Below are 27,644 nucleotides of genomic sequence, written 5' to 3' on the forward strand. Positions count from 1 at the left end.
TCTGAAAAGATACTAGGCTTATTTGTGCTTAAGAGCAGTAGGTGTTCTTGAAAAACGTATATAATATTCTCTATGTATCATCAGAACAAAACAATGCCTGTTGCAATAAAGGGTTAAGGTCATAGATTATAGATAACCATATATACGTATGAACAAATTTGTTCTACCAAAAATTTGGAATAAAATCCTAAAATCAGTACACTTTTCAAAAAAATAAACATGTAATTCAATGAGCTTGGCAAAATAAAAACAAAATTAAATTATATTATTTACATAAAAAGTTGCTAGGCAGGATGAAGAAAAACGGATTCTTACGCCCACAATTCTTCTGTTCTTCCAAATTTGTAGATAAGAGTACTACAAAAACAGAAATTTAGATCTATAAGTTAAACATTTTGTTCTTCAGTAAAAAGACACAGTAAAAACTAGCATATATTTCAATTAGGTAATTGGTCCATCACTAGTTTAAAAAGCAAAAACATATGACAATAAGCTTGTCATAAGCAAAAGCATATGACAACAATGGATTTAATTCCAATATAATCCAGTATCCAGTGCTTTAGCAGTATGATCTTTTCAAACAACACTTTTTAAATGGTGGAAGTTAAAGTAGCATACTAACGAAGCCTTATTAACTGAATTAGTTAAATTTTCAGTATTTATTTTTCCCTGTAATGCAGGGGTGTCAAATTGGCGGCCTGCAGGCCTGATACATCATGCGCAGGCCATGCCCACCCAAGCTCTACGAAGGGAAAAAACATCATAATATATCACATGACAGCAACATGACATGGCAAGTTTGACACCTGTGCTCTAATGTAATGCATTATAATTTCCAGAAAAAAACCCAAGAGATCAGTGTTGGATGAGTTAATGCACTCTTTAATATTTAAAGGAATTCAGCAAAATAAAGAAACTGTGAAATCACACTGAGGTGAAGGATATGTAGCCACATTGCCTGTTAATCTAACTATTGCTTTAAAAGAAAGTAGTTCAGTAAGAAACTTCATCACAGCTTTTAAAGTTGCTAAATATATTAAACACTGTAAACATACTGCTTCTATCACTTAAAATCCAAACAATGTGGAAAAGAAAAGGAAGATAAAGTCAACAAACTCAAAGGGCTATTCTTAAAATGTATATAGATTTCAGTTATGTGTTTTAATGAAGAACTGCTTGAATGGAAACAGTTCAGGGGGAGAAAAGGGTAAATAATATTTGACTTCTCAGATTTATTGGTGAAATTGTGCCTAATTACCTTTACTTCTGACCTCAATTGTGTTGAACTGGTGTGGCATTGTTATTGGCGGGCATTTCAAAGCAGAGGGCCTTTCAAAGCACCCATCAAAGGTATTGTTTAATTTTTCCATCTTGAGAGGAAGGGTGTGTAATGGATGAAGTTTTTTAAAACAGTAATAACCTTGTGATTAGTCTCTATATGTACCTGCATATATAAACAAGGCTATGCAAATCTTTAAATGAGATAATAATAGTACTAGTCACAAGTTTGATAAGATATAGCACTTTCTACATAGCCTCCCTTAATGAGAAAAGGCTAGTGGAATAAATCCTGAAAACAAAGGAAAAGAGAACATGTACTGTTCCTTCTGGTTTCATCTTGAGAACTACTTGATATTAAAAACTGGTACCTAAAAGACATTTGCATGGGTTTTCAGATATTCAAGGACACAGTTTAAGGAGGCTTTATCACAGAACTGATATATACTTCCTTTGATCAAGGCAGCCTTTGTTCTCTATGTCTGAATAAAAGAGTTCTCCAGATGTTTAATCAGACATAGAAGAGACAAAGAAAGGTATTCTACTATGTGGCAATAATTTTGTTTTTGAAAATCTAAATGGCAGTATTGAAATTAGAAATGGATTTATTACCTAACCTATCAAATGATAGTAGCAAGAAATCTGATACCTTGCAAATACCACAATGGAGTGTATGCCCCTTTTTAATTATTTGCTTAGAAATTTCCTGTTTTATTATTAGCTTTAATATTTACTTAACTTCTAATTTTGATATACAGTGTTGGAGAATCTGCTATCTGAATTAACAATTTAAAACATTAACTTTCTCATTCAACTCCTTAGGCCTCGGTACTTACCTAAAAAATATCAAAGCATTTTGAAAAAACACAGCTAATCCCGGGTATACAGTAATATCTAAAAATACAAATTCCAAAGTGTAATTTTTTATTTTGATATAAGGAAGGAAGGAAGGAAGTAAAAGTTACTACATTCCACTATAAAATGCAAAGATTTAATTCAAAAGACTATACAAGCTGAGTCTACCCTGGGAATGGAGCCCTTTACACTAACTAACACAGCATCTTAAAATTCTTAATTGCTACTCAGTTTGAAGTTGAACTGCAGCTAGGGCAAAGGAGAGGCTTTTTAATCCATACCTACAGTATATTTTTATTTATTTATTTATTTTGTCACACAGTATATATAAGCATAAGCATGAAATAACTATACAATATATAAGCATATATATAAGTATGAGTATGTAATAACTATATTAATTCTCTGAATTTCAAAAGATTACTCAGCTTATTTAAAAATCCAATTATATGGTATGTCTTTAATCATTAGGTCATGTGAAACAATGCTTTTTTCCAGGTTTCTGAGCTTATCTTTGTCCCCTTTAAAACTAAGAATTCTCTGTAATATTTTAAAGCTAAAAGTAATTTAAGAGTTGGCACAAATTACTGCCTGCTGCAATGATAGTCTATCCTCTTATACATTGTATTTATACAACATGCTTCTGTATTATTAGTATAATCACAATTTACTTAATCTAATTTTCTGGATTCACACAATATGTTGAACTGTTCAATCAGCACAATAGGAAAAAATAACATTAGCTACAGTACTCTGTGAGTATGTTTGTGAAAACAGAATTGAAATTTATTCTTGCTTACAGGAAAGGAAATATGGTCTTATAAGAAAGACAATTTCTACTTGGTAAACTGATAGGTTCATGATAAAAGCACTAAATTAATTAAGCAAAAACATTGTTAATTTAACTTCAAAGCATTCGCAGAAGATGGTATATTTAGAAGGTTTAGAAGGTTGTCTACTGGGGTTTAGATTCAAAACAAAAAAGGTGGTTTGGAGTATATGGAGGTCTTAAGCAAAGCATCCCTCTGCATCTTTTCTCAAGATACTATGGCTGCATTTGACACATGCAGTGCAATTCCAGTGCTAGACAGTGCTAATATTTACCCTTGTGAGCTAAGTATCTATAATAATTTTATTAGATTTTTATCCTGCATTTATTACCTTATAAATAACTCATGGCAGTGAACTTACATAATACTCCTTCCTCCTATTTTTCTCATAACCACCACACTGCCATCAAAAATATTTAAGAGTATGTGACTGACCAGCTTTCACGCCTAAGGCAGGACTAGAACTTAAGTCTCCTGGGTTCTAAGTCAGCACTTTAAGCATTACACCAACTAGCTCTGTCAAACCTAAGGTGAAAGCAGCAGAAATGCCTTTGCTTTCTCCAATACTGTCAACTTGAAGCTGGCCTGACTGAGGCCATCTTTGAGGCTTCAGTGTTGCCACAATGGAGATGAGGGTTAGGGAGGGGGGAATAGAGATAGCTGGAGGGGGGGGGTTGTAGCCAAAACAAAATAGTTTTCTCTGGAAACCAAGGACATTCCCACAGGTAGCTGAAGACAGGAGGAGTGAAGCAACCAGACAGCACCTTGATTGGACCATGTGACTGATCATTTGCGAAAAGGGGAGAAACTTTTAATTAGGTGAAAACTTCGGGAACCATAGAGTCAGTTTTCACCAGTCCATGCCAATATGATATGTCCAATAAAACTGCTCTTTAAAGAATCTACCTGCCTCGGAGTTCTTTTTGCTACGGAGTTCTTTTTGCTATTTACTTGGAACCTTGATATTAAACCGACTCTTGACAAATACTCTATACAGGCAGTCCTTGACTTATAGTTCATTTAGTGACTGTTTGAGGTTATAATGGCACTGAAAAAGTGACTTATGACCATTTTTCACACTTGTGACTGTTGCAGAATCCCTGTAGTCATGTGATAAAAATTTAGCTGCTTGGCAACTGACTCACATTTATGATGCAGTGTCCTGGGGTCATGTAGTACGGAAGCCAGATTCAGTTAACAACATTGCTACTAACTTAACAACTGCAGTGATTCACTTAACAACTGTGGCAAGAAAGGTTGTAAAATGGAGCAAAGTTCACTTAACAACTGTCTCACTTAGCAACAGAAATGTTGGGCTCAATTGTGGTTGTAAGTTGAGGACTACCTGTATAAAATTTTGTTTGCCGAGGCATTGCTATCAAACACTTGCCCAGCATCACATTCATGAGATAGGCAGCTATATAAATGTGATGAATAAATAAACTAAAGTACTTTTATTCTTACACAGTCCTGTTCAGAATGTTTAAGAGAGCCTTTCCTGCATTTTAAAATTCTGCACTAAGCATCTTCAGGAAAGTATTCACTAAACAAAACTCTACTTTCCCAGTTCAAATCAAACCATTTTTTTCCCCAATTTTTCAACTATAGAACAGTAATATGTATTACATGAATTGGGGAATTTACTCAAATATTCTGAAATTACTTTAAGCTATATTCTAACCATCCATCTCCTTTTATTTTTATATTGTACTTTTGTGTTGTCCTGTCCTGTCCTATATTCTATATTGGACATTTTTAACAGTAAAGCAGACTGAATATTTGTGTTCTATGCTAAATATTTTCAAAATACATAATTAATATGCATTTGATTGATTTAAAAAACTAGTTATTTAATGATTTAAAAACTTACTCAGTGTGTTTTTCCTCCCCTTGTTAAAAAATAGGAAGAAAGGATTCTTACTTTGGGTAACATATGCTCCAAAAAGGATCCATATAGAAGCAATAAGTGAGCCAAACATCAACATGAAGCCAATGAAGAGCCAGACACGAGCACCTAAAACAAGATTTACATTCCTTGGATCAAACTTTACTTTTATGTGTTAAAGATTTCAGTGATTAAAAAGCACACATTAGCAAAAATTATACTATTTTCGAATGCCAGGTCAATAGCCCTGATAAACTGAAAGAAATTAAGGTGATATACAGTACAAGATTAACCAGAAAAATGTTATCTTAAAACATTTGAGATAAATAATTAAGTAATATTGAGCAATGTCAGTATGGGTCAATTTAAAGAGATCTATTTTGGTAAAGCCCCACCCCCCAACCTTCACAATGAAGTTTACTAGATAACTTTGGAAGCATTGTTCAAATAATTCCTGCAAAGATACAATAGAATCAGACTTTAAACACACACTGCCCAATGTTCATTAATAAAATTGTGATAGAGCAAGAATCTTTCCTGAAATTATCCCTGAAAAAAGATGTATTCCTGAAAAAAGATGTTTTTACCCCTTCCTTTGTTCAGCCTGAACATTTAACACTTTTTAAAGAGATTGTTGTGGTCCGCCAGCAGCCTGTGGACTTGGCAGTGGAGTTGGACAGTGAGGAGGCTGGGGAGGACAATGGGCCAGTCCTGGAGTCGGGAAAGCCCAGATGAGGGCTCTGCATCCAAGGCAGAGATGGGGCCAGGGCCATCTGGGAGCAATGCACGGACTACGGAGCCTCCAGAGGCTGACGGCAGAGAGGCAGAGGAACAGGAGGAGCCTGTTCCTAGTGCATGCATGCGAAGAGCTGCCAGAAGGCAAGAGCAGCTGAAGAAAAAAGGACAACTCAGGAGTAAGGCCAGAAGACGATTGGCTACTCCCATAAGGCTTAAAAGAGCAGCAACAAGCCATTGGGTTCTTTGTAGGAAAGCAACATTGATTTCCGTGCTTCTTGTCAGCGTCTCTTGAACTTTGTGGGGGTTTTGCCAAGAAAGGCCTTTGGAAGGTTGCCAAAGACATCAAAGGCTGGTGATAAGGCCGACGGACTGGTTATTAAGAATTTTGTTTTGGTACACATTTTAATAAAATAAGTTTGTTGAGGACTGAATTCTACTTAGTAATCACTACTTGGGCCTTGGTCACAACAGAAATAATACTACTTTTACAAAACCTTACCAGTGTTTTACCTCAAAAACAGGAAGAAACTCATGTGTGACTATCTCTTCTTGCCTTGTGGTACAAAATAAGGATAGAAATTTTTGACGTCGTGCGTCTTTTCCTGAATAGCAAGATTTTAGATCAGGATTCTTATAAACAAGAGTGCACTCACCTGTTCTTCCTAAACATCCATCACCATAACTGTCACCTCTTACTTGAGCATTTGATACAGCATTTATCCTGCAACATATTCACAAACAAATCTTAAAAATAGAAAAAAAGTAGAAATAAAATCCATTTAATTACATTTCTCTATTTTGTAATTCATTTTAGCTTATTTTCCTTTGAATCTAAAGAGTTAATGCAGAAAAAATATGAAATCCAAAATATTACAGCTCAATAATCAATGTTTAAAACAGGAATAGTTATTTTAATGTATTTTCTGGTTCTATTTTCTATAATTATTGGTATCTGTCTGATACTTGACTAAGCCTAAGCACCTTTATTTCTGATATGGTTTAGGAGAGGGGCCTCCAACTTCTGGGCTGTGGCCCACTACCAGGCCATGACCTATTTGCAAAGGAGCCATGTAAGCGGCGAACCAGCACAAACGCATGTGTGTGCAGCTTGACTTGTGTAAGTGGTGGGCCGGCGCAAGTTCACGCATGCACACTGGCCCACCACTCGCACGAGTTGAGTACACATGTGGGCACGTGGGCACACTGCTCACATGGCCTAGTTCCCCTCTACCCCCCAAACCAGGCCACCAACCCACAAAGATTGGGGACTGGTTTAGGAAAATGGCAGAATCTGGGAGCAGAGTGAAAAGGGGGATCAGCGTTGAATGCCTCCATAGTCACAAGCAAAATACATCCAACCCCCCTTGAGTGCCATTTACCCTGTCCTTAGACTTTTAGCAATAAATAAGCTTAATTGAATCTTCATGTATAGACTTGGTCTTTTGCAACTGACATGTGGCAGCAGACCAGCATAATGAACAGTAATGCCTTGAAAGTAGTAGTTGTAATCAATGTTAATAACTGCCAATATTAAGACATATTGAAATGGGAAAAGTTTGGTCTAGTGTTTAAGGCTTTGTTGGTTTGTGTTCCACCTAGAAAACCTGAGATAATGAGTTCTACTCCTACATTAGCCATGAAAGCCAGTTGGGTGATCATGGGCCAAGTCATTCTCTCTCAGCCCATCTCAGCTAACAAGAGTTGTTGTTGTGGGGAAAATAGAAGGAGGTATTTTGGATATGTTACCACCCTACGATATTTGTAAAAATATAAAGCGGAACACAAACCAACAAAAATCCATAGATTAGGAATGGTGGTTTGAAGATGGTGTGGAAATCTTTAGTGCAAACAAAAAGCTTTGTTTTTAAACAATTTGCTTTTAAAAATGAATCTTTATGTATGCAGGTAGTCCTTGACTTACAACTGTAATTGAACCTGCCCATTATGGTTATAAGTCGTGATAGTTGTAAAGCAGCCATCACATGTCCAGCCTGATTTTAAACCTTTTTTGAGGTAGTTGATAAGTGAATCACCATGGTCAGTAAGTGAATCTGTGGTCATTAAGCAAATCCATTGTTTGCTATGGGGCATTTTTGCAAAAACCAGAAGTAAATTCAGCCTTGTATCCCTACAAATACATTCTGGTTTTCAGTAAAAACGTAAATCACAGCTGTATGACTGTGGTATGCTGCAAATGGTCTTAAATATGGGCAGTTGTTATGCACCCAAAATCTGGTCTCGTGACAAGGAGAGCAGCTGTTGGAACTTCAGAACCAGGTTGTAAGTACCTTTTGGGGGGTCCATCGTAATTTTGAACTATCACTAGGCAACTAATCGTAAGTAGAGGACTACCAATAGATGTTAAGACACGAACTGGGACAAGTTCAGAAATGGAATTGCTACGGCAGTTTTTTAGTATTTTTAATCTGGTCAACAACCTTGGAATTTCTTAGTGGTCTCGCATCCAACCTAACCCTAACTATTGAAATCCTGCTTAGCTTTTTCAACATCAGCTGATGTAAACAAGGTGCTGGCCCTGTCACGATTTTATATTGACTTACATGAAAAAAGCTAGCGTGGAAAATACTCCACAAGTGTGAAATGCATGATTCATTTCTTCTGGCTCAGGGTAAGCTACTGCAGCATCTATCATTATCCACCAGCCTGTAAAAAACTGTAAAAATATGATTGATCAATTAATTCCAAAACTAATTTAAAAAGGTGATACATATATCTGATTATTTCCAATATCATCACACCTTTTTAAGCATCATAATCATATATAAGCCCCAGTCATTCAATTCTATAAGTGAAACTAAGCTTCTAAACAAAATAGTTACAAGTTATTCCTTTCCAATGATATTCAGACAATTGGGCCCAAAATTTCTGTTGTTAAGTGAAACATTTGTTAAGTGGATTTTGCCCCATTTTACGACTTTTCTTGCCACAGTTGTTAAGTGAATCACTGTCGTTATTAAGTTAGTAACAGAGTTTTTAAGTGAGTGTGGCTGCCCCATTGACTTTGTAAGAAGGTCGCAAAAAGTGATCAAATGCCCCAAGGACACCGCAACAGTCATAAATATGAGTCCGTTGCCAAGCATCCAAATTTTGATCATATGATCATGGGAATGTTGCAACAGTTGTTAAGTGTGAAAAATGGTCATAAGTCACTTTTTCAGTGCCGTTGTAATTTTGAACAACTAAATAAACTGTTTTAAATTAAGGACTACCTGTAGTAATGTGAACAAACTATTTGTAATTTATACTATTAGATTTCATTATAAAAGCCACTGTAAAGACTCCATGACTTAGAGAGAAGGATCTCTTAACCCACACTTTCCACATGAATTGTCATTCTTTCTAATCAACTTAACTTTTAGATTGCATTTCTGCAAAATACACAAAGCAATGCAGAATAGAAACATAAAAATAGTACGTCTATTACAATTAATAAAGGAAAATATTTGTAACTCAGGGGTGAAATGAGGGGTCCTTGGTAATCTTTGAGCTTGGTTGTTTTCTTGCAAACATTTCATTACTCAAACTAGGTAACATCATGAGTTTGGGTAATGATACTTCTGCAAGAAAACAAGTTCAGAGAGCATCATGGACCCCTCACTATATAATAATCTTCTATCTAAAATTATCACATATATGTATTAAATTCTACTATTTTGTTGGTTGTTAATATTATGAACAATCGCATAAAAAGACACATCAAAGTAGCCTTTGTAATTTGAAAATTTACATTCTTAAATCATTTACTATAATATGGTAAGTTCTCCATTTCAATGATTAAATGAATCGGGGGAGGGGGGCAATCACTGGAAAAATAGTTATTAATGGTGGAACATTTATAAAGTCTGTCTGGAATAATGTCAAATAGCCATCAATAAAAATATATTTACCCATGAAGCATGTGAACTTTCAGTATTCTGCTGTACTGTGGGAAAGAGGTTTTCCAGTTTACACAAGAAAACAAATATTTCCAAATTTTGCAATCCATTCTACTTTCAAGGTATTTTTTTTAACACAAAGCATCTTTTCCTGGCCAATAAATAAATATACTGTGATTACTTTTCAAATAGATATGACTGTGTTAGTTGGAGTTTGTTCAAAGCTCAGGATACTTAAAAAGTGCTTATGATCCATTGTAAGTATTTTTATTCCAGAAACTTTACAAGAACATACTTCAGAACACCGTTATCTATCCCTATCTATCTATCTATCTATCTATCTATCTATCTATCTATCTATCTATCTATCTATCTATCTATCTATCTATCTATCCCTAATAAGCAAAAAGTTTTGTGGAAATATGTGGAGAATTGCAGTGCAAGAGACCAAATGATGTCCAAGATAAGTTCCAATATAATACTTACAAATATACCGTATTTTTCAGACTATAAGACGCACCTTAGGTTTTGGGGAGGAAAATAAGAAATTGGTGGGTGGATGGCCTCTTGGAATACCCCCAATCGGCTGTTGTCAGAGGTGAACTTTAGCAACAGGTTCATTGGTTGTGAGCTCTGTGCCTTGCTTTTTTTTCCAGCTTCTGAAACCTCCCTTTAAGAGCCTTTTTTTAGCTTCTGAAACCTCTGTTTCAGAGGCTGAGAGGGGCTACATTCGGTGTATAAGACACACCCAAATTTTCACCCTCTTTTAGTCTTATACTCCGAAAAATACGATAAATTGAGAGATTTTACTGAGAAGTGGGAAATAATAATGTAAAATAATAAACTTTTCTAGTTTTTCTTTATGTTAACCTACACAACTACAAGAAATCATTCTTAAAATAAAAGAAATAGAATGTAAGTCTTCCCAGCTCTTCCCAGCTCTTGATCTCTGACTTACAGATGGTTGAGACAGATTCGGACTACTTAATATGACTACTTTCAAATACATTTTGGATATCAAAATATTATAAGCATCAACATGTTTACCCATTTGCAGGTCTACAAAGGTCACAGAGAACCAGTAGCTAGTTACCACTTCTCCTTCCAATTCCTTGCCAATGGATATTGTACCATTAACACAATAATGCAAGAATTCTCATATTGGTGAGGATCTAAGGCATCATCATTAGAAAGAGGTCAACTTGCTTCATTATTAGAACTGAGAATCCATCCATATTTATTTTTTTTTGTAAAATGTTATAGATATAAAATTATGGAGGTCTCTTTAGTAATCTGAAAACAAAAAAAAATTAATCCAAGTTTTTTTCCTTTTTCTTTTATATGCAAAAAGAAAACAAGAAAACCTCATAAATATATGTAACTCTTAATAATCAAACCTAATCTTATATTTATGTATTCTACAGTGTCAATGTCATGTCATGCTACACAATTGATTAAAATTATTTCAGATTAGTTGGATGCGACAAGCTCTTACAGAATTTATATATAGGTCATGATATTACTAAGACTTAAAATCAGTCATAAATAATGTCATATGACTTACCAAGATCCCAGCCACCACAGAAGCAACTGTATTTCTTCTTTCACCCCAATCTATACATTCACATTCAGGCCAACGGAAATTGTCTAGGAAGCCTGCCATTTTTCAAGTTCAGTTGGGCTTCTTTACTCTTGATTTTTGTAAGTTCCCACCCCTAAACAAAATATTAGAAAGAACATCAAACTGAAAATAAGTGCCATTATTTTCACGTAAATAGCCTGGATCAGATAAAATGGTTGCTTTAAGGAGTTCAATTATACTTTAGTTTTGGTACACTAGATCCCAATATACTTAAGAATGTTTATTGTGCATTTCTCAGTATTTTGCAATATTGAGTTTTGGAGGGGAACGTTAATAGTGGCATGCTCAAAGCCTTTGAGCAAATTTAGAAGAGATGTTTAAATAAGAACTTTCTGGTTTGTAACTTAGTTAAATGAGCAGAAACCAAACTAAATGCTCAATTACAGTCTTTTGAGGAGAGTAACCTACCTATAGTACAGGAGGGAATTAAAACATCAAGATCAATATTTAGACCTTTATAGAATGAAGTACCTTGGAGGTTGACACTCCACTATCAAAGCCCCTTAAAGTATGAAGAAAAGGAAAGTGATGAATTGCATCGAACATTATTTCATCAAATCAGAACACTTCTAGAATTATCAGCATGAACAGTACGTTAAAAAGCCACATTCCCTGTATGAACAACCCACATTCTCTGTATAAACAAATAGAGAAATATTAATAACCCTATCCATGTTCGACTATTACAGCTGAATGAAAAGTGCATTGATTTCAATTATAACTAAATTTAATACTCTGAATTTGACACTTGTATTCCATTTCTACATTCCTATACTTGTAAATTTCTATTCAATTATTTCTTTCAATCCTTCAGCATTAAAATAGAAGGATAATAGTAATGTGTATTTTTACAAAAGATACACAGACACAAAAATACTCATCTAGATATGTATTTATACAGAACAATAATTCTTACTTTAGAGGCTATGTCTAGGTTTACATAATATATTAGGCTAAAATGTAATCAGCCTTTATATGGTTCTATAAACTCCAGGTAACTGGATAAATACAGTAAATCAACATTTAAGAAACAATGAATTAACATCTTATTTTAATAGTCATGAATTAGCATTGACAGGTAATAGTTCTAGGAAAATTTTTTACCCAGAAACTATCTATGAATACAGTAGTTATAATAAGCATAAAGTTATCTATAGTATACTGTATTCTCTTTTAGCACAATATAAAGAACCAGGAAGTGATAAACTAGTAACCCCTGAGCCCTATTCAGAGAAAGGGATTTTTTATCTTTACAAAACACAAAAAGGAACAAAGAAAATGTTGTGTGCCCCAGCCCGCTTATCAATGCCTACATACACCTTTTAAACATGCACATTTGGGTTTTAAGGCCCTAATTTATTTTAGAGATTTTTAGGCAGTTCCTTTTTTTTCATTCCTACATTTCTAGATATTTCAAGGAAATGTTTAATAAACTTTTAAATAAAAAATATCCTCTGTTTTGGGAAAACAGGTTTGAGACTAGAAAGAGGCACTTCCTCTTATGATGGAGATAAAAGTGTATATATCCTTTGAGGCTTTCTCTTTACACAAAAACTCTTATTAAGTACATCTAACTTTTGTAACCAATTTTGTGCTGGGGGAGTAGCAATTTACTTGCTACTCCCCCAAAATATTCAGTCTGAGACTGAAACAATAAATATACTAATCATTCTAAATGAAGATGAAAGAGGATTTTATGCAATTCCTGAACAATTCTTAGCAAAACTAGGGGGAAGCAATCCATCAATTCCCTTTCAGATATTTTGAATTATAACTCCAATAAACCTAAGACAGTCAATGATCAGAGTATGGTCTTTGGGTTCTAACACTTTTGAATTTGCTGGATTAGTTATAATATCCAACTATTATGTCCAATTCAAGATTGAACAAATTCTATAGACTACAGGTTTCTTGCACAAGTTAATATACAAACCTAGGATAGTATAGTCAGCACTTGCTCCTCTCTGCTCTAATGCATTAAGCATTTGTCATAGTTTCATTTAGAAGAAGCTCGCACATTATCTATTATTCAGAATTAGATTATGAAGTGCAAAGCTACTGAAATTAGATATTAATATAATCAAATCAAGAACTTAAGTTATAATTGTATGAAAATTTACCTGAGAATTAAAGCACACAGAACTCTAAAAGAAACGTTTCAAGCCAATTCATTATACTTCCATCATTCATCATTTATTATTGTAATTGCCAAGAGAATATATCCATTTTTTGTAAAGCTACAGTTTTAATACAAGCTGGCACAAGATAATAAGGTCTCGTTCTCAAGATTGTTGTTCTCCAAAAGGTCTTAAACAACATTTTATTCACCTAGCAAGAGTGCAGTCACGCAAGTGGAACCAGTTTCAAATTAAAAGATACTCTAGTCTACAGGGTTGCGACTATTTCCACCGAGTATAATTAAACCGAACATTACATAGAAGTACCGTAGGCGGAGACTGCTTAGTCAGCTATTCCTGTATAGGGTTTTAATCTTTAAAAAAAAAAAAAAAAGGACGAAGAAAAAGGAAGCACGGAAAGAGATGTAAAACCGACCAAGGTCAACGGTGGTGCATCCACACAGACACGAATAACCTCGCGTGGGGAAGGGAAGCCAAAGGGGCGCCTGAAGGCTAAACGAGCGAGGTGGGAGAGACTTCGGGGAAGGAGCAGCATTAAAGGTTTCTCTTTCCTTTGCAGTTTGTTTGTTTTTGATACCGTCGTCGCACAAGTGAGTGTTAGGCTACACGGGTCTCCCCACCATCTCCCAGCTGAGGCGATATCTTTTTTTCTCCTTTTCGTTTAAAAAGCTTGTGGCGAGTCCAAGAAAGCGAGCGAGGTTCTTCATTTTGCCCGCCTGTGAATCGCATGACCCCCCAGAAAAAGAAGGGGGCACTGGGCGGCGCCCATTTAATTTAATAATTAAAAAAAAGCCTACCTCAGTTCACCTCAGATTAAAAAAACTAAGCAAGCGGCAGGACGAAACAGCAGGAAGAATGTCGCCACCCCTCCACCCGAGTCCCCACGAGCAGTTGAGCAAAGCGAACGGGTGGAAGACGATAACGACTCTCCCCCCCCCCGCCTCCACGACCCAGGTCCTCACCTGGCAGAAAGCGCCTCTCCATCCGCGACCCCGCTAACCCGGCTCTACCAGCAAGAGGCATGGGTGAAGGACAGGGCCCTTAACCAATCGACAGCCGGCGTACCTCGTCACAATGGAGGACGGATTTCTTACTAGGAAACGCGAGGATTGGACAGCGGCGGAGGCTCGATTCCCCCTCCCCTCCCCGGGAATAAAAGTGAGCGTTACGCGAAGTTCGGCCGGCCTCTTTAAGCTTTGCAGCATGGGTCAAGATTAGTGAGTTACTGACTCGCCGCTCACGCGGCTAAGGCGCAGGAGGAAATAGGCAAAGTGGAGAAAGGGTCCAAGAGTGGAAACTCCTTGAAAGTCATAATTTCGATCTTATTCATTTCTAGGCTGCGTCAGCAGTTCCAGGCTGCATTGAGGGATAGAATAATTGAGGAATAGTATAAGGGGCGTGCATAAGAGCACAGATGTGCCTGCCGTTCCTGTCTTATTGTTCCCTTCATTATATCCAATTACTATAGTTGATACATAATTTTAATTATTTATTTATATATATATATATATATATATATATATATATATATATATATATATATATATATATATATATATATATATATATATATATATATATATATATATATATATATATATATATATATATATATATATATATATATATATATATATATATATATATATATGTTAAGTTCGGAAGTAACGAGGCTGGAGACCGGGGTAGTAACACCAGCTCTTTAATATAGGGTGAACCCAGCAACAGGCTGGGGAAAAACCTCTCCTTTTATACAGTTCTGCTGGAGGCTTCGTCCAATCAGCAACGTGCTGATTTCCCGCTCAAATATTTAAAGGCACAACTGTTAATACATAACACTCCTCCCCTCCCAGAAAACACTTGGTCTTATTTACATATTTATTCACATGTTATTTTTCGACGTAGTCACGCAAATAACCTGGGCGTCTCCTAGTTCTTTCTGACCTGCGCGGTTCAGTTCTCGGTGGTGGTTTGAGCTGCTCGGAGGGCCTGTTTCCTCCTCCCAGCTCTTTCTCTAGGCCATCGGGCTCTGGATTATTGGCCGACTCTTTTTCTTGGCCATCCGGCCTTGGATTAATTTTGGAATTTTCCTTGCTGTTTCCCTCGGGGACCTGATGGCGTCGCTGGAACTCTGGGACCTCAGCTAAGTCTTGCGCCTCCCCCGGGTCATTGTCGGCTGTGGATTCAAAGTGGTATTGGTCATTACCTGTCTCTGTTGGTTTGGTTTGGTCAGTTATTCGTTTCCTTAACTGATCTATGTGGCGCCGCCACATTCGGTTGTCTGGTAGCTCTACCACGTACGATTTTGGCCCTGTTACTTTTGTTACTTGTCCGGCGACCAACTCGGGCCGTCCCCATAGTTTCGGGCCCACACCCGTCGCCTATGCTCATTTCCTTGTTTTTCTAGCTCCCCTTGTAACCCTCGGGTGTGTAATGGGGTTCAAGCGGTCAAGTGGGCACGGAGTTTTCGTCCCATTAGCAATTCGGCTGGGCTTTTCCAGTGGCTGTGCTTGGGGTTCTGTGCTGGACGGCTAGGAAAAAGTCTATTTTGTTTGCCAGTCACCTGGCTTGAGCCTGGACAATGCCTCCTTAGCGCTCGGACGGCACGCTCTGCAAGGCCATTCGTCGCAGGGTGGAAAGGTGCAGAGAGGGCATGTCGGATGCCTTCCTCTGCCAGGTACTCTTCAAACTGGGCTGCCGTGAATTGGGGCCCATTGTCGGACACCAGAGTGTCCGGCAACCCGTGAGTTGCGAATAGGTGGCGCAGGGTTGCGATTACTGCTTCGGCTGTGGTGGACTTCATAAGTATGATCTCTAACCATTTGGAAAATGCGTCCACCACCACTAGGAACGTTTGGCCGTGAAAGGGGCCAGCAAAGTCAATGTGGATTCTTGACCAAGGCCCTTGGGGCTTTTCCCATTCTCTGACTGGGGCTGTTGGGGGTAGCGGTCTGGACTCTTGGCAAGCTTGGCATTTCCCTACCCTCTCAGCAATCTCTGCGTCCATGAGTGGCCACCATACATAGCTTCTAGCTAACCCCTTCATCCTTACGATGCCTGGGTGACCCTCGTGGAGGAGGTCCAATACCTTGCCCCTTAACTTAACAGGAATTATTACACGATCACCCCATAACAGGCACCCCCCTTGAGCCGAGAGCTCATCACGTTTCTTAACAAATTCTTTGAACCGTTCGCCCGGCGCAGCGGGCCACCCTCTCTGTACCCAACCGGGCACAGGCCTTAACACAATGTCGGTATGATGCCGAGCCACTTCCTTTGATGTGACTGGGCCAGAGTCCAACGAGTCAATAAGGAGGATGGGTGTCCCGGAGTGGGGTCTTGATCGCCCCTGGCAGTGGGCATCGGCTCAATGCGTCTGCATGCCCCACTTCTTTCCCCGGTCGATGCTGCAGCTTGTATGAGTAAGCGGCTAAAAATATAGTCCATCGAGTCAAACGTGGCGAAAGTGCCACAGGCGTTGGCCGGTCGCCAGCCAGTAATCCCAGTAACGGTCTGTGGTCAGTCACGATTTCAAAATTCCGCCCAAAGACATACTCATGGAATTTTTTGACCCCTGATACAATGGCTAATGCTTCTTTGTCTAATTGGCTGGAGTTCCTCTCTGGGGAGGACATCGTTCTAGAGTAGAACGCTATAGGGGCTTCTGTGCCGTTTGGAAGTCTATGGCTGAGTACAGCCCCCACCCCGTAGGGGGACGCATCGCAAACCAGCACTAGGGGTAATGAGTCGTGATATTGGATGAGCAGGCTATCACTTGAGAGCAGGTTCTTTACTGCTTCAAAAGCCCTATTTTCTGACTTTCCCCAAGACCAAACAGTATTTTTCCCTAAGAGCCTATGCAGCGGTTCCGCAACGGTTGCTTTGTTCTTCAAAAGACCGCGTAAAATTAACCAATCCCAGGAATGCCTGCAGCTCTGCTTTGTTTTTGGGCGCTGGAGCCTTCCTAATTGCCTTAACTTTGCTCTCAGTAGGGTGAATTCCTTTCTTGTCTATCCGGTAGCCCAAGAAATCGACCGATTCGACCCCTATCTGACATTTATTTGTCTTGACTTTTAATCCGGCTGTCCGGAAAATGCTCAAGACCTTTCTTAACCGTTCCCCCAATTCCTCCATGTTTTCCCCTGAAATTAGGACATCATCGAAGTAGGGAACTACCCCTGGGAGCCCTTGCAGTAGTCGTTCCATCAGGTTTTGGAACAGCCCTGGTGCCACACTAACCCCAAATTGCAATCGGGTGCACTTGAATGCCCCCCTGTGCGTCACAATCGTTTGGGCTTCGGCTGTGCGGGCGTCTACTGGCAGTTGTTGGTAGGCTTGGGCCAAGTCTAACTTTGCAAAGACTTGCCCTTGCCCCAAGGAGTGCAATAAATGTTGCACTACGGGAACCGGGTACGCGCTTTTCTGTAAGGCTTTGTTAAGCGTCGCCTTGTAGTCAGCGCAAATTCTAATTGACCCGTCCGATTTGATGGGGGTGACGATTGGCGTCTCCCACTTTGCGTGATCGACTGGCACCAAAACCCCCTGATTTATGAGCTTGTCCAGCTCCTTATCAATTTTTGGTTTTAGGGCAAAAGGGACTCTCCTCGCCTTAAGCCTAATGGGGGCTACCTGGGGGTCTAAGTTGAAGGAAATAGGGGTCCCCTTGTACTTGCCCAGGCAGTCCTTGAAGACATCTTCGAACTCGTTAAAGAGAATGTCTTTCAAATTGCAGTCACTTCTGTAGATGCCAGTCACTCCCATGCCCAGGGCACGAAACCAGTCTAGTCCCAACAGACTGGGCAGAGTTCCTTCGACGATCGTGATGGGCAGGGTCTTCTTGTGAGGGCCGTACTCGACTCGGACGGAGGTGGTCCTCGAACAGGGATGCGATTCCCTGGTAGTCGTGCACTCGTAGCCGCTGTGCTTGCAGATGGCGCCGCGACGGACGGCAGCGACTTCGCCAGGGTGTCCCAGGACATGATGGTGATCGCTGATCCGTGTCTACTTCAAGCCTGCACCGTACTCCCTCGATCTTGGGCTTTGTGAAAATCTTCTTTTCCACTTTGGTTGAGGCGCGCCTATAATGACAGTCGTTTGGTTAGACTTGCGCCTTTCTTGTTTGAACCAATCGCGGGCCGCCTTTCCGGTTCCAGCGTTTTGATTGGCCGATTTGAATTTTCGGCGGGAAGGTTGGGCGCTCTGCAAACCTGAGCTAAGTGTCCTTTCTTCCCACACCGCCGGCATGTTGCGTCTTTAAACCTGCAGCGTTGGCGCTGATGCTGCCCTCCGCAGCTTCCGCTCGTCACGGTCCTCAGTGTCGCGTTTCTCGGTCCGGCAGACCCTTCCTCATCCTCGCCTCACCTTCGGATTCGGACTGAATCTCCTCCTGGTGTACTGGCGTTGGCTTTGCGCTTCGCCTTGGATTGAAGAGGCTTTTGCAGAGTCTCTGCTGCTTTAGTAGACATTTCGTGTGCTCTGGCCTCGTCCAGAGCGGTGGCTAGTGTCAGGTTGCTCCTGGCTAGCAGTCGTCGCCGTAGGCGGATGTCCTTGACCCCTCGGATGAGTTGCTCGAGTAGCACTTCGTCTAAGTCTCGGTATCCGCAGTCCTTGGACGCTCTTCTTAAAGCGGCCATGTAGTCACCGATGGACTCGCCCTCCATCTGTCTACGTTCTCCGAATTCAAACCGCTGCACGTATTTGGACGGCGTCGGTGCGAAATGGTTCTTCAGCAAAGTCTGCAGAGTCGGCCACGATACCGATTGTATCGGCGTTGGCTCTGCCAGGGCTTCCGCAATCTCGATTACCTCCGGCCCGCAATGGCTTAGGAAGTAAGCCCGTTTGCGGTTATCAGGGATCCCCTGTAGTTCGTTGGCTTCTAGAAAGCTTTCGAAACGGGTCATATATGTTCCCCATTTCTCCTTGCCCGGGTTGTACGGTGCGGGTGGCGTGTTTGCCATTTCCGCGTTTCTGCCCTGAGTTTGCTGGGTTCGGGACTAGCGTGCTTCAGCTCGGTTCTGGTTCTCCTTAGCCTCGAGATCCCATCCTCGTCGCCAATGTTAAGTTCGGGAAGTAACGAGGCTGGAGACCAGGGTAGTGACAACAGCTCTTTAATATAGGGTGAACCCAGCAACAGGCTGGGGCAAAAACCTCTCCTTTTATACAGTTCTGCTGGAGGCTTCGTCCAATCAGCAACGTGCTGATTTCCCGCTCAAATATTTAAAGGCACAACTGTTAATACATAACAATATATATATATATATATATATATATATATATATATATATATATATATATATATATATATATATATATATATATATATATGCTGTTTTATCTATGACATTTGTTTGTGTATACTGTTGTGACAAAAATAAATAAATAAATAAAAGAATCAAGATCACGTGAAGTGTTGATACCACTTCAAATGCCATGGTAAGACCACACTTGGAATACTGCATCCAATTTTGGTCGCGGACCGGAGCCTGAAACCAATTCTTGAATATAGCTCATCTATCTGGAACCACACTGCATATCGGACATTAATACAATTGAGAGAGTCCAGAGATATTTCAGGAGAAGAGTCCTCCACTCCTCTGCTCACAACAGAATACCTTATATCACCAGACTTGAAATTTTGGGCTTAGACAACCCAAAATTGGGTTGTCGCCTTTGGTCCGACCTAAGTGTAGTACATAAAATTATCTGCAACAATGTCCTATCTGTCAATGAATACTTCAACTTCAACCACAACAATACACAAGCACATTAATGGATACAAACTTATGGTAAAACGCGCCAAACTTGATTGCAGAAAATACGACTTCAGTAACAGAGTTCTTAATGGCTGGAATGCACTACCCGACTCTGGTTTCTTCCCCAAACCCCCAAACTTTACCCTTAGACTGTCTACCTCACCCCATTCCTAAGAGGTCTTTAAGGGGCATGCATAAGCACACCAGCATGCCTACCGTCCCTGTCCCAATGTTCCCTTTTATTCATATCCATTTCATGTATTTATAATTATTTATAGTTGTATCTGTTATCTAATATATAGAAAGAAAGAAAGAGAAAGAAAGAAAGAAAAAAAGAAAGAAAGAGAAGGAAGGAAGGAAGGTTGGTTGCTGTAATTGGATATGTCTAGTTTAATGAAAAGGACTAGGAGTGACATGATTGCAGTGTTCCAATATCTCAGGGGTTGCCATAAAGAAGAGAAAGTCAAGCTATTCTCCAAAGCACCTGAAGGCAGGACAAAAAGCAATGGATGGAAACTAATCAAGGAGAGAAGCAACCTAGAACTAAGGAGAAATTTCCTGACAGAACAATTAATCAGTGGAACCACCTGCCTCCCAAAGTTGTGAATGCACCAATATTGGAAGTTTTTAAGAAGAGATTGGGCAACCATTTGTCTGAAATGGTATAAGGTTTCCTGCCTGAGCTGGTGGTTGGACTAGAAGACCTCCAAGATCACTTCCAACCCTGTTATTGTGTTCTGTTCTGAGTCAATTTTATTTGGTGATAAGTCCCAATGAACTTAATAGGCATTCTTTCCAGATAAATATGTGTAAGCCCTCAGCTGCAAATGTGAAGTTAGCTAGCAAATGCACTTCTAACTTTATTGCGATTTTCATTTTGCTCACTGCTTCTATGGTATTCATACAAAGCCAGCATTGATTCAAAAATTTCTTTTGCTGTGTAAATCTAGATAGGTTTTGAGGTACTTGAAAGCAGAAGGAAGAATTATATTCTTCCCCCATCACTATTACTTTCCTACCAGGAAGATAAGTTGCCTCATTCAGGAGGCAAAATGAATCTTCAGAAACAAAAGTTTTGTTAGCCCTGTCCTCTATTAATTTATCCAATGTCCAATACATATTTTTATACTGTTTTATAATATAAAACTTATGTATGTTTTTAATGCCCTTGTAAGTGATCCAATGTTGCTCTGGATAATAAAAGGGGTGACATATACATGTAATAAATAAATAATGATGATCAGGTGCTGATAACTAACTACAGCAGGCTCATAACCTGTTTTTTACATTTTTGTTTTAATCTGTTTCCAATCAGCTTCACTGGTTCCCAGCCCTAGTGTTTGAGAGAGGGAAAACAGCGTCTTCATTTACTCCATGCATGATTTTATATAATTTGCTTCCCTGTTTGCCTTTTTTCCAAGTAGAGCTTTCAAATACCTTGTTCCAGAGGTGGGTTTCAGCAGGTTCTTACCAGTTCTGGAGAACTGGTAGCGGAAATTTTGAGTAGTTTGGAGGACTGGTAGTAAAAATTCTGACTGGCCCCATACCCATCTATTCTCTGCCTCCCAATTCCCAGCTGATCAGGAGGAAATGAGGATTTTTGCAGTAACCTTCCCCTGGAGTAGGGTGGGAATGGAGATTTTACAGTATCCTTCCCCTGCCATGCCCATCAAGCCATGCCATACCCACCAAGCCACACCCACAGAACTGGTAATAAAATTTTTTGAAACCCACCACTGCCTTGTTCTCATATGAACTTTCAGCCCATGATCATTTTATTTGCCGTCTTCTGTTCTTCTTTCCATCTGTTACTATATCCTTTTAAAAAATGTGGTGATAGGATATTTTTTATTGGCCAAGTGTGATCGGACACACAAGGAATTTTTCCTGGTGCATAAGCTCTCTGTGTACTTACGAACAACAAAGTAATATAACCATAAGATATCAATAGGAAGGACAATGAGAAAGATAATAATACAACCCCACTACATGGGTATCCTTAAGACATAAGACAGTGCTGTGGGAATTAGGTGTTCCCACAGCAGTAATGGCACAAGAGAAAAAACTGTCCCTTGTCTAGTGGTTTTAGCATGCAATTCCCTATAGTGGAATCCTGAGGGGAAGAGTTCAAACAGTTTATGTCCATGTTTTTAAGTGTGGTAATTACAACTTACATAGTGCTCTATATGTATCACATTTTTCCAAAAAGATGTTATTTTTCTATTAATCCCTAGCTGCATGTATAATTTTGGCTGCATGTATAATTTGTGTGCGTGTACTCTTCAGTTGGTCTTGAGTCATGGTGACTTCCCACATAAGGTCGTGCTGTTTTCTTGGAAATGTTTGTATACTGTTATTTTTATAAATAACTCAAGGCAGAAAATATAGCTAATACACCTTCCGTCTCCTATTTCCCCCGCAACAACCACCCTATGAGGGTGGGTTGGGCTGAGACTGAGTGACTGGCCCAAGTCATCAAGCTGGCTTTCATGCCTACAGCAGGACTAGCATTCGCCATTTCCTCATTTCTACCCTGATCCCTTAACCCAGGGGTGTCAAACTCACGTCATCACAACAGCATAACGTGATGTATTGGGACTTTTTCCCCCCTTCGATAAACCAAGTGTGGGTGTGGCCAGCGTTTGACGCATCCGGCCCACGGACCAGGAGTTTTGACAGCTCTGCTTAACCAGTAGAGAAAACTGGTTTTGTAATTTTGCAGAAGCAGGCTGTTGTCTTTCTCCTAGAGCAAAAAGAGACAGGCCCAAAGTTACCCAATTGGTTTCATGACTAAGAATTCATACAGCATTTGAATTCAGTCTCATAGTTTCTAGCCCAGTATTTAACCACTACATCAAACTGGTTCTTATGTACAATGTATTACACTTAAATGAATTGTATTCCATTTGCCATTTGGTTGAGGATTCTCACAGTTCAAAGATTGCCTACCAGAGCTCTTCACAATCCCTTTGGTGTTTTACTATCCTTAATCTAACATAATTGGCGAAGTTAACCAGCTCATTGCTTATCTCTAGTCAGGTTTGTTTATGAGTTGGCTACAGATCTTGACTAAATATAGTGAAAAAGTACTGGTCCCAACAAAGATCCTTGAGGAACTCCACTTCCTCATTCATTGTGAAAACTGCCTACAATTTGTTCTTACTTAGTAATAACAACTGTGACCAGCAAATCAGTCATTAAGTGAAGCAGTGGCTAAATGCTTATAATCTTTTGCTTTCTTTTGCTTTATAGACCTGTGAAGGATATAAATGCAAGCACTGGTTGTAAAGTTACTTTTTCATAACTGTTATACTGCAAACTGTTACTAAAAAGGATAATCTGTATTTGTTATTATTCTTGCTGTCTGTTCTTTAGCCATTTGCAATCTTCTTACATTTAACACTGCCAGAATGCATGCTCTTTTTTGTCTTATTAGAGCAAACTTTCAATTTCCTGAAGAAAGCCTTATTTTTACATCTTTGTGAATACCACTGGAAAGCTGTCCTTCAGCTGGTTGTTCCTTTATGTTGTGGAATATGTTCTACTTGAACATCAGATAGCATGGTTTTAAATAACCTTTAAATATTTGAAGATATTTGGGCCAATAGACTTTTCAGTCTTTTTTTCAGCACTTCATGCATTTTTGAGAAAGGTATCATTCTAAACCAAATTTATCCTTCTAACACAATTAAATCTGGATCCTGCTGGCAGATTCCCTTTTGTATATCTGCTAAATTCAATGCCATTACCAGACAATCCATGACCAATTGTGTGTTCATTTCAGAGATGTTTCCTTATCAGATTCCACAATGCCTGCTTTAGCAACGGTGGAGCTTATGATGTAGTGCAAAAGTTCTTAAATATTATGGAAATATTCAGAGATCTGTCTGCCTTGAAAGTAGTCCATCTTGAACTGAATGGCACAGGAAATGTTTTATGACATTTTTTATGTTATAATGTTACACATACTCTATGTTTACCTGTTTGAGGTCCCTTGGTTTAAAAATTGTTGCCTTACAATGTACCATTTTGCCCAGCTAAAGGGTCAGGACAATTTTAGTAGTACACTAGACAACCAGTGACCCATTCAACCAGCGTTTCCAAGATATTTCCTTAGTAGATTACTCAAAGCCTTCAACAATGGCAGAGCTTCCAATATAATGGAAAAGTGCTTAAATAAGGAGGTATGGAGAGATGCATCTGCCTTGAAAATAGCCTAGGTTGAACTGTATAGTATAGTCAAGCATTAGAAGGTGACCACAGGAAAAGTTTTATGACTTTTTGTATTATGTCATAAAATGCTTTATAAAATTTGCCATATTTTAATTCCTCAGGAGTCACAGGTTCTAGATTTTGAACGCATTTTATAAGTTAGCTCCTTTGAGGTACCTTATCTAAATATTAAGTTGATAAAAGAATCTCAACCAAAATATGATTTTTAATAAACATTTATTTATAGTTTTGCAGTTCAGTTCAGTTCTTCAGTTTGAATAAGGGATTGTTCCAATAGTTAATAGGACAAAAAAACCCCACCTTTGGCATGTCTTATGAATCTTATTTAAAGTTCATTGCTATGAAATTAAATGACTAAATTCTTGTTCTTACTTCAAAATAAGAGCTATCCACTTTAAAACAATGGTTTTTATGTCATGTCTACCATGTTCCATTTCAGCTTCTCTTTTCTTTGCTTCTGCCTTGGACTTATTTTTCATCTGGGCTTCAAAGATGTCTTGTACATGTGCAATCTCTTTATCTGCATTAAAATGGACCATCTGTCTGCTAAGAATAGGAACAACTAAATTGAAATCATTAATTCTTTTGTTTAATATCTTAATGTTTTCCCTAAATTCTTCACAAACTTCCTTCCATTGCTTCTCTTTTTGGACAGTCATTGGATCACCTAACTTATTCCTAGAAGCTATTATAGTCTTCCTTAACTTTTCAATTGTTTCCCTTATTTCTTTCTGTATAAGTATCCATTCTGGTTGGTATCCATTATCTATCAGGATCCTATTCAGATTGTGTGTCATAGGATCAATGTGTGGACAGTCTGAAAATTTTTGTAATGGCTTTCCTTTACCACTTAGATTATCAAAATCTCCTTTTGCCATAGACTCTTGAATGAGATCTTCAACCAAGCGTTCGATTGCTTGGGTTATTTTTACTTTTTTACTTTTCTTTACATCTTTAGCTAGCATAACATCTCCCATAGCTAGTTGTTTCTCCATTTGTCGTTGTCGATATTCCATGATTTGTTCAGAAGCTCTATCAACTCTGAACTGTATATACTGCCTTTCTCTTTGACTTGGAGTACCAAAACCAATACCTTCAAAATTTAAATACTGTCTATGTTGTACAGCTTTAGATTTCGATTTGTCTTCTTCATCATCCTCTTCCTTATCTCTTGATTTTATTTTCTTGGCCATATCATTAACAACAACTCTGTATGCTTCTTCAATTTGAACAAAAATGGTAGAATCTGCTGTGACTGATCCACTATCTGGATGGTATTGTTTAGCAAGCTCTAAAAATGAATTTTTGACATCATCCAATGAACACCCTTCCTGAAGTTTAAGTAGCTTGTAAGAGTCTATAACATTCTGAGGCTTGTAATCTGACATCAGTCTACAGTTACAGATAAAGCAACGTTGAACTGATTTTGCTTCCTTTGGAACCAACGCTGAACACATCCAGACATGATGGTGTATTTTTCTCATCAGCACTGCACAGACCCACTTCATAATTCTTCAGTGTAGTTATATTTTAACCATCACCTAATTGTAAATCTGAATAAGTTTAAATAGAATTAAATGAATTATTATGAATTTATATTTCTTAAATTACCTACTGTTAATACAATTTTTTCCTGTTAGATAGTTTTACAAAACCAAATTGAATGGTTACACACACAGTAAAAATTTAGAGACCAAAGATTTGTGTACTGCACTTTTATATGTACTGCTGGATATTCCATTATGTCAATGGAATTTAACTAGTTTAGAAAACGTGTTGATTCTGCTATGCTGTATTAAGACAACTGAAATTGTTGTCTTGAGTAATAAACAATTATGAATTGAGAGATCAATATACTCAACAGATACTGACTGAAATAGTCCATTTTTATCAAACAGTGTGACTCTTAAAATGTGATTGATTAAAAAGTCAATGATTTATTACCCCTAACTAGGAAATCAATTAGGTCAATTAAAAACAAACAATATTCCCAGCTGTCTAACCTAACCATACAAATTTTGACCCAGAAGTTGCAGAATGATAACATTATGCTATTATGCTGCAAACAATGATATGTAAAATATAATGGAATTTCTTAGTACTATAGGATTAAAACCATGAATGCTTACCTTTCATTCTTCTATAAAAGCATGGTTATTGAGCATGTCTTGAAAATACTGGATTCTACTGGATTTGTTTTTAGACTGTGAAAAAATAAAAATTCCCACTAAAATATAAAAAGCAAAGGTGAATTGTTGATCCATCAGTGAAACCATTCTATTATTTACATTACTAAGGTGAAATGGGACCATTATTTTATACTTATTAATACTCTTTCCTATTCATATTGGAACATGGAATAATGGAACATACTGGAAGATAGATAGATAGATAGATTCACACACACGCATATGTATAATGGATATATACGTAATAATATATATATCCATTTTAAGTAAAATAATAGAACTAGCAAATGTATTTTAATTATTAATACAGATAAAAATCAAATACATTGTTTTTTCTATCTCGTTATCCTATATTGTGACTCATTCCTGAAAGAAGTTATGTTTCTTACAATTCACTTGCTCATGGTACTAATTAAACCCCCTTCCCTCTTCAATATAAAACAAGTGCAAAGAAGCAATGTAGGACTGTCATTTGGTGAAAGCTCAGTTTTGCTATCGTGTTCATTTATTCGCAGTTCTCAGTCCTGAATCAAACCGACATTTGTATTTGATAAGAGGCTGAGGGGCGGGTTGGTGGGGGAACCGAAGCGCTTGGTACACTGCCACAAACGCAGAACACTGCGCAGTATTTGGAATCTGTGACATTTAAATTCCTCCTAACCAAGAAAAGAAAAAAAATAAGGCAAAGCCTTCCTTTCATTCCCTCGCTACATCTAACAATCTCACCGCTTTTTTCACTCCTCCAGCCAGTCATCTTTAACACGTCGGCTGCGTTTTCAGATTTAACGCGTTATTCAATAACGAACTACCACCGCTAACAACCCGGGGACTCAGCCACAACTGCGACGTAACCCCCAGTCCCTCTGAATAATCTATTATGTCGAAAGGGGTTGTGGGAGGTGTAGTTTTCCTAAGGACAGCGTGTAAGTCTCGAGGAGCCAATCGTGGTAGCATAGGAAGATAAAGCCTCTTCCTGGATCGGCATTAAAGGGAAAATAAAACTCTTGTTTGACTATATTCATTCTGTAATGAATCCATAATAGTTACGCTACAACATTAATGATGGAATTCAATAGTGTATATTAAATTATTAAAATTCATAAAATAATTGCAACCGTCTTTCCCCAGCGGAGCCTTTGTAATAAACTTAATAGCCTTAATAATCCCCAGGTACTATTTTATTTTATTTTATTTTATTATTTATTTTA

The 27,644-nt window shown here is 38.3% G+C and overlaps 2 protein-coding genes across 6 annotated transcripts; both read right to left on the bottom strand.

Moving 5' to 3' along the window:
* Positions 1-27,224, bottom strand: TMEM50B (transmembrane protein 50B). Of its 4 annotated transcripts, none has more exons than XM_058185190.1 (8): positions 27,163-27,224; positions 26,377-26,451; positions 11,047-11,197; positions 8,148-8,260; positions 6,240-6,307; positions 4,885-4,977; positions 2,115-2,172; positions 1-357 (listed from the first exon to the last, which is right to left on the bottom strand). In XM_058185190.1, the coding sequence occupies exons 3-8, from the start codon at positions 11,143-11,145 to the stop codon at positions 312-314; spliced, it is 477 nt and encodes a 158-aa protein (XP_058041173.1). In that variant the 5' UTR covers positions 11,146-11,197; positions 26,377-26,451; positions 27,163-27,224; the 3' UTR covers positions 1-311. The 4 variants fall into 4 exon arrangements, with proteins under 4 accessions (XP_058041173.1, XP_058041170.1, XP_058041172.1 ...); XM_058185187.1 differs by lacking the exons at positions 26,377-26,451; positions 27,163-27,224 and adding exons at positions 9,495-9,524; positions 14,225-14,330; XM_058185189.1 differs by lacking the exons at positions 26,377-26,451; positions 27,163-27,224 and adding exons at positions 9,495-9,524; positions 14,060-14,161.
* DNAJC28 (DnaJ heat shock protein family (Hsp40) member C28) lies at positions 24,453-27,293 on the bottom strand. 2 transcript variants are annotated; one of them, XM_058185184.1, is made up of 3 exons: positions 27,163-27,293; positions 26,377-26,474; positions 24,453-25,800 (listed from the first exon to the last, which is right to left on the bottom strand). In XM_058185184.1, exon 3 carries the CDS (start codon positions 25,753-25,755, stop codon positions 24,616-24,618), a length of 1,140 nt encoding a protein of 379 aa, XP_058041167.1. In that variant the 5' UTR covers positions 25,756-25,800; positions 26,377-26,474; positions 27,163-27,293; the 3' UTR covers positions 24,453-24,615. The 2 variants fall into 2 exon arrangements, with proteins under 2 accessions (XP_058041167.1, XP_058041166.1); XM_058185183.1 differs by having other exon boundaries at positions 26,377-26,451; positions 27,163-27,226.
* Positions 27,294-27,644: the final 351 nt, after the last annotated feature.

The sequence above is a fragment of the Ahaetulla prasina genome, chromosome 5 (genome assembly GCF_028640845.1).
Source record: "Ahaetulla prasina isolate Xishuangbanna chromosome 5, ASM2864084v1, whole genome shotgun sequence".
NCBI lineage: Eukaryota > Metazoa > Chordata > Lepidosauria > Squamata > Colubridae > Ahaetulla > Ahaetulla prasina.